At 41.0% G+C, this 12,623-nt stretch overlaps 1 protein-coding gene across 11 annotated transcripts in view; it reads right to left on the bottom strand.

Annotated features, from left to right (window-relative positions):
- AFG1L (AFG1 like ATPase) overlaps nucleotides 1–12,623 on the bottom strand; it is a 193,854-nt gene that overhangs the window by 136,365 nt on the left and 44,866 nt on the right. For 9 of the 11 annotated variants that reach the window (XM_036249262.1, XM_036249270.1, XM_036249271.1 and 6 more), the window contains one exon: nucleotides 8,900–9,123. In XM_036249262.1, the coding sequence (XP_036105155.1) occupies nucleotides 8,900–9,123 (224 nt within the window). Of the gene's footprint in view, nucleotides 1–8,899; nucleotides 9,124–9,956; nucleotides 10,136–11,801; nucleotides 11,926–12,623 lie in introns of those variants that run through there. The other 2 variants (XM_036249273.1, XM_036249272.1) reach the window with 2 other exon arrangements.

Raw genomic sequence — 12,623 nt, forward strand, 5'->3', positions numbered from 1 at the left:
GTTCAAGATGGGAAAACACTGAATCACAGGATTAAAGTTTCAAAGTTTCTTTATTGGAGGATTTCTCAGCACTTTTATTATACTAACGGCATTATGATTCTTCATGGAAAAGCTATGCATATAGAATTTCCCAAACTTATTTGATAATAAACCCTTTTTTTTTATCCTCACCGGAGAATATTTTTTCCATTTTTTGTTCAGATAGAGTGGGAGGGAGAGAGAGGAAGAGAGAGAGAGAGAAACATCAATGTGAAAGGGACACATCGAGTGGCTGCCACCCACACAACCCAACCAGGGCCGGGGACAAACTGCAACCGAGGTACGTGCCCCCAGCGGGAACTGAACCCAGGTCTCTCTGGACCGCAGGCTGACGCTCTAACCACTGAGCCAAACCGGCCAGGGCAACAAACCCTTTTTTCTTTTTTTTTTTAATCCTCATCCGAGGACATTTTCCATTTTTTTTGTACAGAGTGGGAGGGAGAGAGAGGAAGAGAGAGAGAGGGAAACATCGATGTGAAAGGGACACATCGAGTGGCTGCCACCCGCATGACCAACCAGGGCCGGGGACAAACTGCAACCGAGGTACATGCCCTTAGCGGAAACCGAACCCGGGTCTCTCTGGACCACAGGCGGACGCTCTAACCGCTGAGCCAAACCGGCCAGGGCCAAACCGTTTTTTCAAAAAAATCTCATGAACTAATATTCCCACTCAAGAAATGACGCAATATGCCCATTTATTAGATGGCAGAACTAAGACTCAGACGATACAGTTAAATGGAAATGCATTTCAAAATCTGATTCCCAAATCCAACATGTTTTCATTATACAAGCTCTCAGAGGATTTATTACTGGAAATACCAGAAAATCTTAGTGAAAGCCCTGTCTTTCAGGCACAAATCCCAAAAAGCCCATTATAATATTTAGCTTTGTAACTTTTTTCTAATTTATTTCAATATAGCTCATTGTTACTACCTAAAGTATATGATACATGTCCAATTTAGGTTTCTATTTAAATAAAAAGCAAAGGTTCAAGTCAGAATTGTATTTGAGAACTAAGACTTCTTACCACTAACAAATATTTTAGAACATGAGATATTGCTGCAACCTTGAACAATCCCCTTAACCTAGGTCTGTTTCTCATTAATCAAATCAGCAAGTTAACATGTATGATTCATTTCTGTACAATTCAACAGACAGTTCTTAAGCACATACTCTGTTCTACACCTGCTCTGTGCTCTGTGCTGAGGAGACAACGATAAATAGAAATCACTCCATGCTCTCAAGGAACTCATAGATTTAGAGGGGGACAAAACATAAAGAATCCATAGAGCATAGAACATAACACATACTGTGTGTACACACATGTTTAATACCACATGATGTAAAGAACTGAAGTTCTTTTTTTTTTTTTTTATTGATTAATTTTTGTTACAGATGATTCTCCTTTTTTCCCCCACTGATTCCCTCCTCCCCCTCCCCTCCCTGCCCCTTCCCCAGATTGTTGTCCATGTCCACTGTTCATGCATACATGCGTATAAGTTCTGTGGTTCATCCCTCCCACACCTCCCCACTCCTTAGGGGATTGTCAGTCTGTACCCCGCTTCCGCGTCTCTGGGACTACCCCATTCCTCAAACTGTTATGTTCATTATATTCCACAAATCAGTGAGATCATATGAAATTTGTCTTTCTCTGTTTGGCTTGTTTCACTTAGGATGATACTTTCCAGGTCCCTCCATGTAGTCTCAAAGGATAAGAGATCTTTCTTTCTTACCGCTGCGTAGTACTCCATTGTGTATATGTACCACAGCTTTTTGATCCATTCGTCTACTGATGGGCACTTGGGCTGTTTCCAGATCTTAGCGATTGTAAATAGTGCTGCTACAAAGATGGGGGTACATATATTCTTTCTTATTGGTGTTTTATGCTTCTTAGGGAATATTCCTAGAAGTGGGATCACTGGGTCAAATGGAAGATCAATTTTTAATTTTTTGAGGTGACACCATATTGTTTTCCATAGTGGCTGCACCAGTCTGCATTCCCACCAGCAGTGTACTAGAGTCCCCTTTCCTCCACACCCTCGCCAACACTTGTTGTTTGATGATTTGTTGATGGCGGCCATAAGAACTGAAGTTCTTAAACTAAGGGTCCCCAGGGCAGTGCAGTAACTTCCTAGGAGCACTGAAGGCTATTTTAAGCTTTAGAAGGAAACACAGCAACACTGTCACATACAAAGAAAACTACTAGTTCAAGGTAGTTCACAGTTTCAGTGTCAGATGATGTTAGATTCCTTTCAAAAAGGTCATTATCTTTGTGAGGCTGTGTTTTCAATGGTTGCTATGATTTTTTAAAAAGTATTGTGCAAAAAGCAGTATGGAATAAAAAAAGAAAGATGGCAGTGTCCAATCTGACGGTAGGATTTGAGAAACTGTGTGCCCAACAGGCAAACACAGCCCATTAGTAAGTAATTGTGGTTACTTAAGAATGTAACAGAAAAATTTTTTTCAGTGCATGTGGATTATTTTTAACAGTTATTAAGTTGTTAGGACTTACACAATACCTATTCACACTGAATAAGACAGGTGTATATCTGGTTACTTAAAAAGTGAAACTGGCCCTGGCCAGTGTGGCTTGGTTGGTTGAGCAGCATCCCATGCACTGAGAGGTCGTTGGTTTGATTCTTGGCAGAGGCTGCAGGCTCAATCCCAGTAGGGGGCATGCAGGAGGCACTACATAATGGAACAGTCAATAAAATAGTTCTGCTGACTACAGGCAGGCATATATAAAGGGAAGTAATGGGCGATCAGGTTGGAAAGCTAAACTAAGTACAGTTCAGGTAGAACCTTAAATACTTCATGGTCTCCCCCCAGCCCTCAAATCTAGTCAGGTAGCAGTCATCAAGAGCACAGGTCAAATTACGGTCTGTGGGCGCTGGCCAGTTTGGCTCAGTGGTTAGAGCGTCGGCCTGCGGTCCGGAGAGACCCGGGTTCGGTTCCCGCTAAGGGCACGTACTACGGTTGCAGTTTGTCCCCGGCCCTGGTTGGTTGTGCGGGTGGCAGCCACTCGATGTGTCCCTTCACTTCGATGTTTCTCTCTCTCTCTCCCTTCCTCTCTCTCCCTCCCACTCTATCTGTACAAAAAATGGAAAAATATCCTCGGGTGAGGATAAAAAAAAAAAATTACGGTCTGTGGGCCCAAATCAGCCTGACAGTGGAAGAACTGAGTAGTTGCGACCAAAGCCTAAAACGATTTCCTAGAAAGTTAGTCCTGGCCTGTTTGGCTCAGCAGTTAGAGCATCAGCCCGCAGACTAGAAAGACCTGGGTTCGGTTCCCACTAAGGGCCCATACCTTGGTTACAATTTGTCCTGGGTTCTGGTTGGGGTCATGTGGATGGCAACCACTTCACATCGATGTTTCTCTCTCTCTCTTCCTACCTCTCTCCCTCCCACTCCATCTGCATAAATGCAAAAATGTCCTTGGGTGAGGATTTAAAAAAAAAAGATTTCCTATGTGGTCCTTTACACAAAATATTTGCTGACTCTGGATCCAGAGACCTAACTATAATCTCAGCATAGACTCCACGGTACTGATGCCTCTTTATGGCCTACATAATGCTGCTGCCATAACCAAAGTAGTCAGTCAGCTTTGGTTGATAATGACAAATAAAATACGATTACACCCCCTTTTTACATTTATTTTAAGAATTTATTTAATGAACTATTTATTTAATTAATTATATATTGTTTGTTTCATAAATTATTAATAATGTTTAAATTAATAAGTTCATAATGTATTAATTTCACTTAAAAGGATTTATTCTCATCTATGTTGAAGGCATAAGTTCCCCTTTTGGAACCATGACCGAACTCAAGATGTAACTGACTACATTGGCTAATTATTCTGGAGTCTGAAGCAGGCCCCCACATTCTGTTTCTCAAAGTTCAGATTTTAAATGAGTCTATGGCATATATTAGTTCTAAAAAAAAATGTAGTTTGATCTCCATTCTTACTTCTTTACAGATAATGCCATCACTGGGTTAGGACATAATGCTTTTGCTTCAGCTTTCATAAAAGTTTGACACCAGAAACATTCATTTAAAAATATTTCCGGTCTTTAACAAAACTATAGATATAGATATTATCATTTTATACTCAATGTTGCTTACAATTTTCTAAAGGCTAAAACTCCAGCGATCAGGGAAGCTTTGCCTAACCCACACTGCTCAACTTCCTTCACCAAAGGAAATGCCAGCGCAAAGAAGAGGAATGGAGGCCGGAACGCGCCACTCCCCCCGCAGGAGGGGTGAAGGGAGAAATTAGAAAACCCAGCAAACTGCCCAGAGGCCCTTCTGAAGAATTTCCGGTAACTGACTAAAGGGATCCAGACTGCCAGGCCTCCCGAGTCTCCTGAGAGAAAAGTCGCAGCCCATATTCCAGGCATCCTACTCACAGCCTCCCAGTGCTGGAAGCCAGAACAAATACAGCATCAACACCTTGGATTGGCTGGATGGAAGGCGGGGCAGTTCTTTTCTACCTGCTATATGCATTGCTCTTGGGAGGGTGAAGAAAGGTATTGAAATAAAAAATGGTGGGATGTATGAGGAAAATGGAAATAATTTCTCATAGGGAAAAACTGAATATTATTTTGTCAAGAGCAAAGGAGAAAAAGCAAAGGAATTTTGCCCCCACCCCCATTTCCAGGTCTCTTGGGCTATGATGTCTCCCCACAAAAGATGAAAAAATCTGGCAGTCTGTGTAACCCTGATTAATGGAAACGGAGATTTTCAGAGTAGTTCCACACTCCATTTAATTCTCTCCCTCCCTGACTCCAGAAATGCTTGATTTGGCTGTGTAAAAGTAATTCTAATTATAGTGATTTACATGAACTACTTACCATTTATGCCTAATTACCTCCCAGCACAATAACAATTATGCATACATTAAATGTGTCAGATTAACCTGGTTGTAAGTCTTATTTGATAACAAAAGTAAAGTGTTCATACATTCTCATTCTTCCTAGTTTGTTGCTCATATAGCATGGCCATCTGCTTGTAACTTTTTCAAAATTTTGTTAGAGAAAACCTTGTTATGTAGGTAGGTGAAAGCAGCCAAACACTCTGCCACCAATTTTATCTTATTAATTAATAACTTTGGCATTTTGTGAAGGTGTATTTTATTTTAATATTATAGCTTAGCCTCACATAAAGCTTCTTAGGCATACAATGAAAAAAAAAAAACAGTCCACTATAATGAATGTTTTAATATCTGTATTAAAAACAAAATCAGCCCTGGTCGGTTTGGCTCAGCGGTTAGAGCATCGGCCTGCGGTCCAGAGAGACCCGGGTTTGATTCCCGCTAAGGGCATGTACCTCGGTTGCAGTTTGTCCCCGGCCCTGGTTGGTCGTGCAGGTGGCAGCCACTCGATGTGTCCCTTTCACGTCGATGTTTCTCTCTCTCGCTCTCTTCCTCTCTCTCCCTCCCACTCTATCTGAACAAAAAATGGAAAAATGTCCTCGGGTGAGGATAAAAAAAAAATCTAATGTTCATAAAATCATAAATTCTACTTACTAAAATTAAAAACTTTATAAAGTTCTACTATCACTGGAAAACATAATGGTCCAATTTCCTTCTCTGATAATCAGCATATCAGTGTTATTTTTTAGAAGAAATAGGTCTGTGGCATCTTATACTCTTCAAAAAATAAAGCTTTGTAGATGTTTTACTCAAACGACTGGATCTTTTTCAATGTTAAAAATTTGGTGGGCTGGCCAGGCCGATGTAGCTCAGTGGCTGAGCATCGACCCATGCACCAAGAGGTTAGCAGTTCAATTCCTGGTCAGGGCACATGCCCAGGTTGTGGGCCAAATCCCCAGTGTGGGGCATGCAGGAGGCGGCCAATCAATGTTCTCTCTCATCAATGTTTCTATCTCTCTCTCCCTCTCCCTTCCTCTCTCTCTAAAATCAATAAAGAAAAAAGATTAAAAAAAAAAAAAAAAAAAAGATTTGGTGGGTTGAAGAAATTACAAGACAAATATTACCACAAAGAGATGTTTGATCTAACGGCTGAGCATTTATTCACCTATGCATTAGCATTTAACAAATATAAGCTTTCATCAGACACACTGAAAACCAGCTGACATTTCAAATCTCCTCCTTACATAAGATTACAACTATGCAATTAAACCAGGGTTATTTACTAGGTAGACCCATCATAGCCAATTCAGAAATCAGTAGTAGAAGTGTGGGAGAATACCTCTAAAAAGAGTCAAACAATAATTTTTTTTTTTACTTATGGGTTTTATTTTGCCAAACATTTTAAAGAAAAAAACACACATGTTGTTGAATTCACAACCAGATAAGTTAATGATTTAAGGATACTTTTGATTGGATGGAAGTTCACCAACCACAGTAAGATGAGCCCTGGAGATGATAAAGAGTGGGGAGGAGGAAAAATATAGTATCTTTCCAAAAGAAAGAGAATTAGGAAGGGAACAAGATAAAAATTCATAAGACTAATTTAACTCACAGATAACCAGAAAATCCAGTTGAGTACAATATCTGTTTTCCTGGCTGCGACACATAACCAAGTTGGTATTTTATTTGGAAGGCCGCCTATATTGCAAACTACAATTAGGATGTAGTACATACGTAGTCTATATTTTCCAAACTTTTTAGTTCTTTACTCACCTAAAATTTTGGAAATATGGGAAAAAGAGAAAAGGCTGGCCATCCAAAGGGGTAATTCATCATTATTCCCTATCACCATTGTCAATCATGGCTACCACACCATGGTCTACTTCTGAGGGAAACTGTCATGCTCACAGGAGGCTGGGATGGTAACTTATGCAGAGATCCGATATTTACTCTGGCTAGTGGCCTTTGAAAAACCCAGTGTGAAAACTCTGCCCAAACACTGATGAAAAGATTGGTTGGCTCATCAGATTCTTACTCGGGAATTTGAACCACAGATACAGGGAGAGAATTCAGAAGCTGGTAAAACAAACAGAAAATGGACATAGGGGGAAGGAACAAAAGAGGAAGTGAGTTACATGGACAGAAAAGCACTGGAGTAGCTAGTTCCTGCTGCTGTACTACCGCCTGTCAACTGGGCAAAGCTTTCAGAGCCACTGGTTCTGGCTGTATGATGGAGCTGCCTTTGCTGCTATCTGCATATGCAGTCTGTTTCTAAGTCTCCATTTCTTTCTGTAACCTACATGAATCTCTATTCTTTTTAACCAAAAGACATTAACACAAATGACAGCCTTTTTTTTTTACATAAATATAAAACTATTTAATTGTTTTCAGTGCTTTTAAAAAAGGAATATTACCTTCAGTAGTTTTCAAATAAAGTACTACTAACACAAGTTATACAATATCTTTCTTCTGAAGACCCTATAAAAAATGAATATTCATGTGTAGGAACAGGGGAGAGATGATTTGGCCAATTAAAGAAAAACTAGACTAAATTATATTCTAACTCATTATTATTAATATCCTTCATAATTTGAAGATGACAACACTGACTTCTATAATGGGATAAGGAATGGGAGTTTTCCTGTCATCTTAAAATTCCAGCAAAAACTCAAAGCTGAGGATAAGGGGAGACATATTCTCCTATAACTCTTAAGAGAGACACTAGTCATATCCATGCAGGAATTATTTAAAAAGAAAAAATCAGCTCTAAAACCAAAGTGGAACTGAAGAAAGTCATCAAAGTAAAAGCTGTTAGCTGGGTAAGAAATGCTGTAGCATTTCCTCCAGATAAACCTCATGCTAAGTACAGGGATAACCAAAGAGAAGCATCTAAAGGGGTGAGGACTGAGTGTAAATTGAATACTTGCTTAGGTGAGGAAATCTATAGTCAGCAACCAAAGCAGAGTGTGAAAGAGTTCATGGAAGAACTTGACATGTGTCCCCAGGATCATGGAAGTATACAGGACAGACAGAGATTGGTGCCTACTTCTTATCTGCAGAAGTCCAAGGGCAGGAGGCTGACTAAGGCTGCCCATGCAGTAGGGATTAGAGAAAGGAGATGTTATGCTTCTTGTGGCCTAAGTAGACAACATCAAAGGTGATCTGTCTAGAGCTGTCCTGAAAGAGCTCCACCCAAGAAGGCCAAGTGCAAGTACAGAAGGGTTCCAGCAGAATGTAGTGGTGTGAGGTGGAGAGTCATAAGAGGTCAAAGAGTGGAGCACTGGGGAGGTCCTCAGGGAAGTCCTGAGGAACTCACCAATGTACCCCTCAACAAAGAGCTAGCATGTCAACATCTATCACACCAAAGGCCCTTAACCAGCCACTTAAGACTCTGCTATTTCACTCTAATCTTCTATCCCTCTCATTCTGATCCTAGAGAAGACAGGTAAGCATAAAAAGGAGGATGAGGGAAAGAAGAACAAATCACTCTGCCTTCTCCACTGCTGCTCCTGGGCCATGCCTGAGCAAGAGAACGGGGAAAGCTTTGGATAGCACAGATGTTTTTGTTTTGACTGGACGGCACCAATTGTTACCTAAATATGAAGCAATCTGAATCCTCCCAAGGTGAAAGAAAGCCAGAGTGGATTAGTGGTTGGGCATCGACCCATGCACCAAGAGGTCACCGGTTCGATTCCCCGTCAGGACACATGCCCAGGTTGTGGGCCCAATCCCAATGGGGGACACGCAGTAGGCGGCCAGTCGATATTCTCTCTCATCGATGTTTCTATCTCCCCCTCTCACTTCCGCTCTCTCTCAAATCAAAAAAGGGGGAAAAAAGAGGTCAGACATGGCGATCCAACAGAGCTTGTTTAAAGGAACTGGTGGGAAATTTTCAAGCTATTTCAGAATTGTATCCAACTGGTTTAATCCATTTTATAGAATGCTACACTTTTAACTGTTTAATCGTTAGCATCACACAAACCTTACCTTTGAAAAAAGGCCTTCTGCCTCTATACTATATCCTTTAAGGTCCTCGTGCAATTTCTGCAAACACTGTATGACTCTTCTTTGATTTTCATCGTCCTTTAACTCACGAGCTTTGATCAGAAAGTCATAGTGGTCCAGAGGTCCATGGCAAACAGCCAAAGCTTTCAAATAAGCTTCTGTAGCCACAGTTGGAGGCATACTCTCGGTTGTCTGAACTGTATAGGCTTTAAATAAAAAAATATATAAAATTTTAGACTTTCTTAAATGGAGATATTTCATAGTGCCTACATATGGTTCTTAATGGTCATATTAAAACTTTTAATCTACTACGAGATATACATTTGAGCAGTTATTGTAAATATCATTTTGCTAAAAACAATATAATTTTGCACAATGTATGTGTAATCATCTCATTTTAATAAAAGAAACCCAAACCCATAAGCTATCATTGTAACTCTCTTCTAGAAATCCTGAATTGCTGTAAAGTCTCCGCTTTGCCTTTAACCCATTAAATGAGATCCCGGGGTCCACCAGATCTTCCCAACAACAAGGCTAGTCCCTTTCTTTGACTCTGGACTAATTATGGTTCTTGGGTACCAAGGCAGAGACGTACGGACTAGTCACGAAGGGTTTTCTACTGCACTTTTACTCTCTATCCAAAACCACGCGGCATTCAAATGTTCCCACATGATTCCAGCCCTCTGCTTATGAGATTCTTTCCCTTTTCCATAACCTTTAGGCTGAACACAGAGAGTTGGGACACAATAATGTCAGTTTCTAAGCAGGGTGGTATTCTGATGCCTCTTTGAGATATTTGAGACATTTACCAGTGTGGTATAACAAAATATCTATTTGGTCTATAGTCCCTAACACAGGTCTCCTAAAACCCTTGGAATTTCCTGAGTGATATTATCTCTTTGATAATTAATAATAATTAGCACCTTCCTATCACACCTGAGTTATGCTAGTGAGGTAACTTAGATAGCTTTAGGACAGGGCTGGTCCCCAGAAAGACCAGGTATGTAAAGGGTTAGAACTTTCATCCCCACCTACTCACCTCCTGGGAGTGGAGGGGAGGCTGGAGATTAAACTCGACAAACACTCCTGAACAATGAGATTTGAAAAGCTTCCAAGTTGATAAACAGAGTTCAGGGAAGATGGGACACCACTAGGAAGCTCTCATTCCTTGCCCTGTGCATCTCTTCCATTTGGCTGTTTCTGAATCGTAACCTTTATAACAAACTGGTAAACATAAGTAAAGTGTTTTTCTGAGTTCTGTGAGACATTTCTAGCAAATTATTGAGCCTGAGAATGAGGGGTTGTGGGAACCCCTGAATTTTTAGTCAGCCATGCAGAAGTGTGGGTAGCCTGGGCAAGCCCCTTGCGGCTGTCGTCTGAAATGGGGCCAGTCTTACATGGAAGTAGGGCACAGACTGACATCCCTCAGAAGAGGGGATGGGGGGTGGGGGGGGTGGGAAGAGATAAACCACAGAACTTATATGCAGGTATGCATGACCAATGGACATGGACAACTAAGCCGGGGACAGGGTGGAGGGGGGGTAGGATGGGGGGTGCCAATGGGGTAAAAAGGTAAAATATCTGTAACAAAAATAAATAAAAATTCATAATAATGAAATGGGGCCAGTCTTGTGGAATTGAGCCCTTTAACTTGTGGGATCTATTGTACAACTCAGGTAGTGTCAGAATTGAATTGAAATGTTGGATTCCCATTGGTATTGAATCGGACTTGAGAATTTCACACCAGGGAAAATACTTTTCCACCCTGTCCTTGAATTTTCTGGAGTCAACCAGGTTAAAAAAAAACAACCAAGAGTAATACTAATTTCCTTCCCCTCTATTCCACAACCTCTTTCCCCAGCCCTCATCCAGGTTCTCAACCAGTCACCAATGCTACTCAGTTTTACATCCTAAATACTCTTAAATCCATTCCCTCGTCCCCTTCCTAATACTACCACCTCAGCTGAGGCTCTCACTATCCCTGACTTAGCCTCCCTGCCTCTGACCACCACCTGCACACACTTTTTGTTTTGTTTTGTTTTTTGCCTAGAACGAGAGGGAGAGAGAGAAGAGAGAGAGAGAGAGAGAGAGAGAGAGAGAGAGAGAAAACATGAGAGAGACACATCAACTGGTTGCCACCCACACGACCCCAACCAGGGCGGGGACAAAGTACAACCGAGGTTCGTGCCCTTAGTGGGAACCGAACCCAGGTCTCTCTGGACTGCGGGCCGACGCTACCACTGAGCCAAACTGGCCAGGGCCCACTACCACAGTCTTTAAAGTATCTTCCACTGACTACAGAGATGATCTTGCTAAAATCCAAATACAATTTTATCAAAATTTGCTTGAAATTCAGCTCGTTGTTTAAAGGAATGATTTTCAAACATAATTTTAAGAGCAGCACTTATTTTACATATACAACCTTCCATAGAATCCTAAATCTTTTAAAGAGAAAAGTGGGAAGGGGGTGGCACAAAGTCCTACCCTCTTCACAGCTCCCTCATTCCCACACCCATGCCACCCCTATTCCCAAGGCAGCCCCTGAAACCACCTCCTCACCTTATACAATCACACTGAATATTAATAGTTCAGAAATGGAGTGCAGGCCTGAGACTACTGCCCTTAGAAAAGCCTGCTTGCAAAGGTGAGCCCTTGGCTGGGAACTTGGATTCCAAGAGGGTTCCCACCACTCCCAGAAATGATAAGAGTGCTCACTGTGCCTAAAAGTCTGTACCATGTATGAGCAATGTGGTTTATGCTGGACACCTAGTTTCCTTTTACAAGTCTAGAATTTTGGTACATGCTGGGTAGCAAGGCCTATGTTACTTGCCCCCAACCAAAGGCATTGAGTCTTTAATGTTCCCTGATATAAAACATTTCACACCTGTTGTCACAATCTTTTGCTGAAGGAACTAGCACATTCCATGTGACTCCACTGTGAGAAGACCCTTGGATGCTTGTGCCCAATTTTCTCCAGATTTTTCTCCACGTGCCTTTTCCCTTTGCTGATTGTGCCTTGTATCCTTTAACTATAATAAATCATAGCTATGAGTCCAACTATATGCTTAGTCATGTTAGTCCTCCAAGTCACCAAACTGGGGGGTAGTCGTGGGGATCATCAACAAAGATAGTATCCTCATTCTGAGGTGCAAGGGATCCATAATAGGTCCCCAGCCTACATTTCCAGACCACTCTCCCTCCACTCTCCAAAGTGCATTCATTGATTCAATAAATGACTGAGTACCCACCATATGTAATGGGTAATGTAATGGGAAATGAGGAATATCGAAGTTGTTTTATATTTTAAGTGGGGGTGGAGGGACAAAAAAATCCCATCAGTAATATGTTCAGATTAACTGGTAGTAGCAAGTAAAATTAATTTGGGTACAGAGAAATTAGTTATGAAATTAGTCATTCTAAGTGGGAAATATTAAATGCCCAAATTAGGATAGGCAATAGCAGGAATTAGGATTATTTTGTTATTATAAGGTCCTTGCACTACCTGTATAGTGGTGTCATGTTACTTGAAAGTGGACTTGGGTCAATCGTATATCACAAACTCTAGGGCAACCACTAAAAAGTGTTTTAAAAAAGAATATATAATTGATATGTTAAGAAAGGAGAGAAAATGGAATCATAATATCTTCAATTAATTTTGTGAAATATGCCATTGGTATCTTGATAGGAATTGCGTTGAATTTGTACA

This window comes from Molossus molossus, unplaced genomic scaffold, assembly GCF_014108415.1.
Source record: "Molossus molossus isolate mMolMol1 unplaced genomic scaffold, mMolMol1.p scaffold_m16_p_8, whole genome shotgun sequence".
Classification (NCBI taxonomy): Eukaryota; Metazoa; Chordata; class Mammalia; order Chiroptera; family Molossidae; genus Molossus; species Molossus molossus.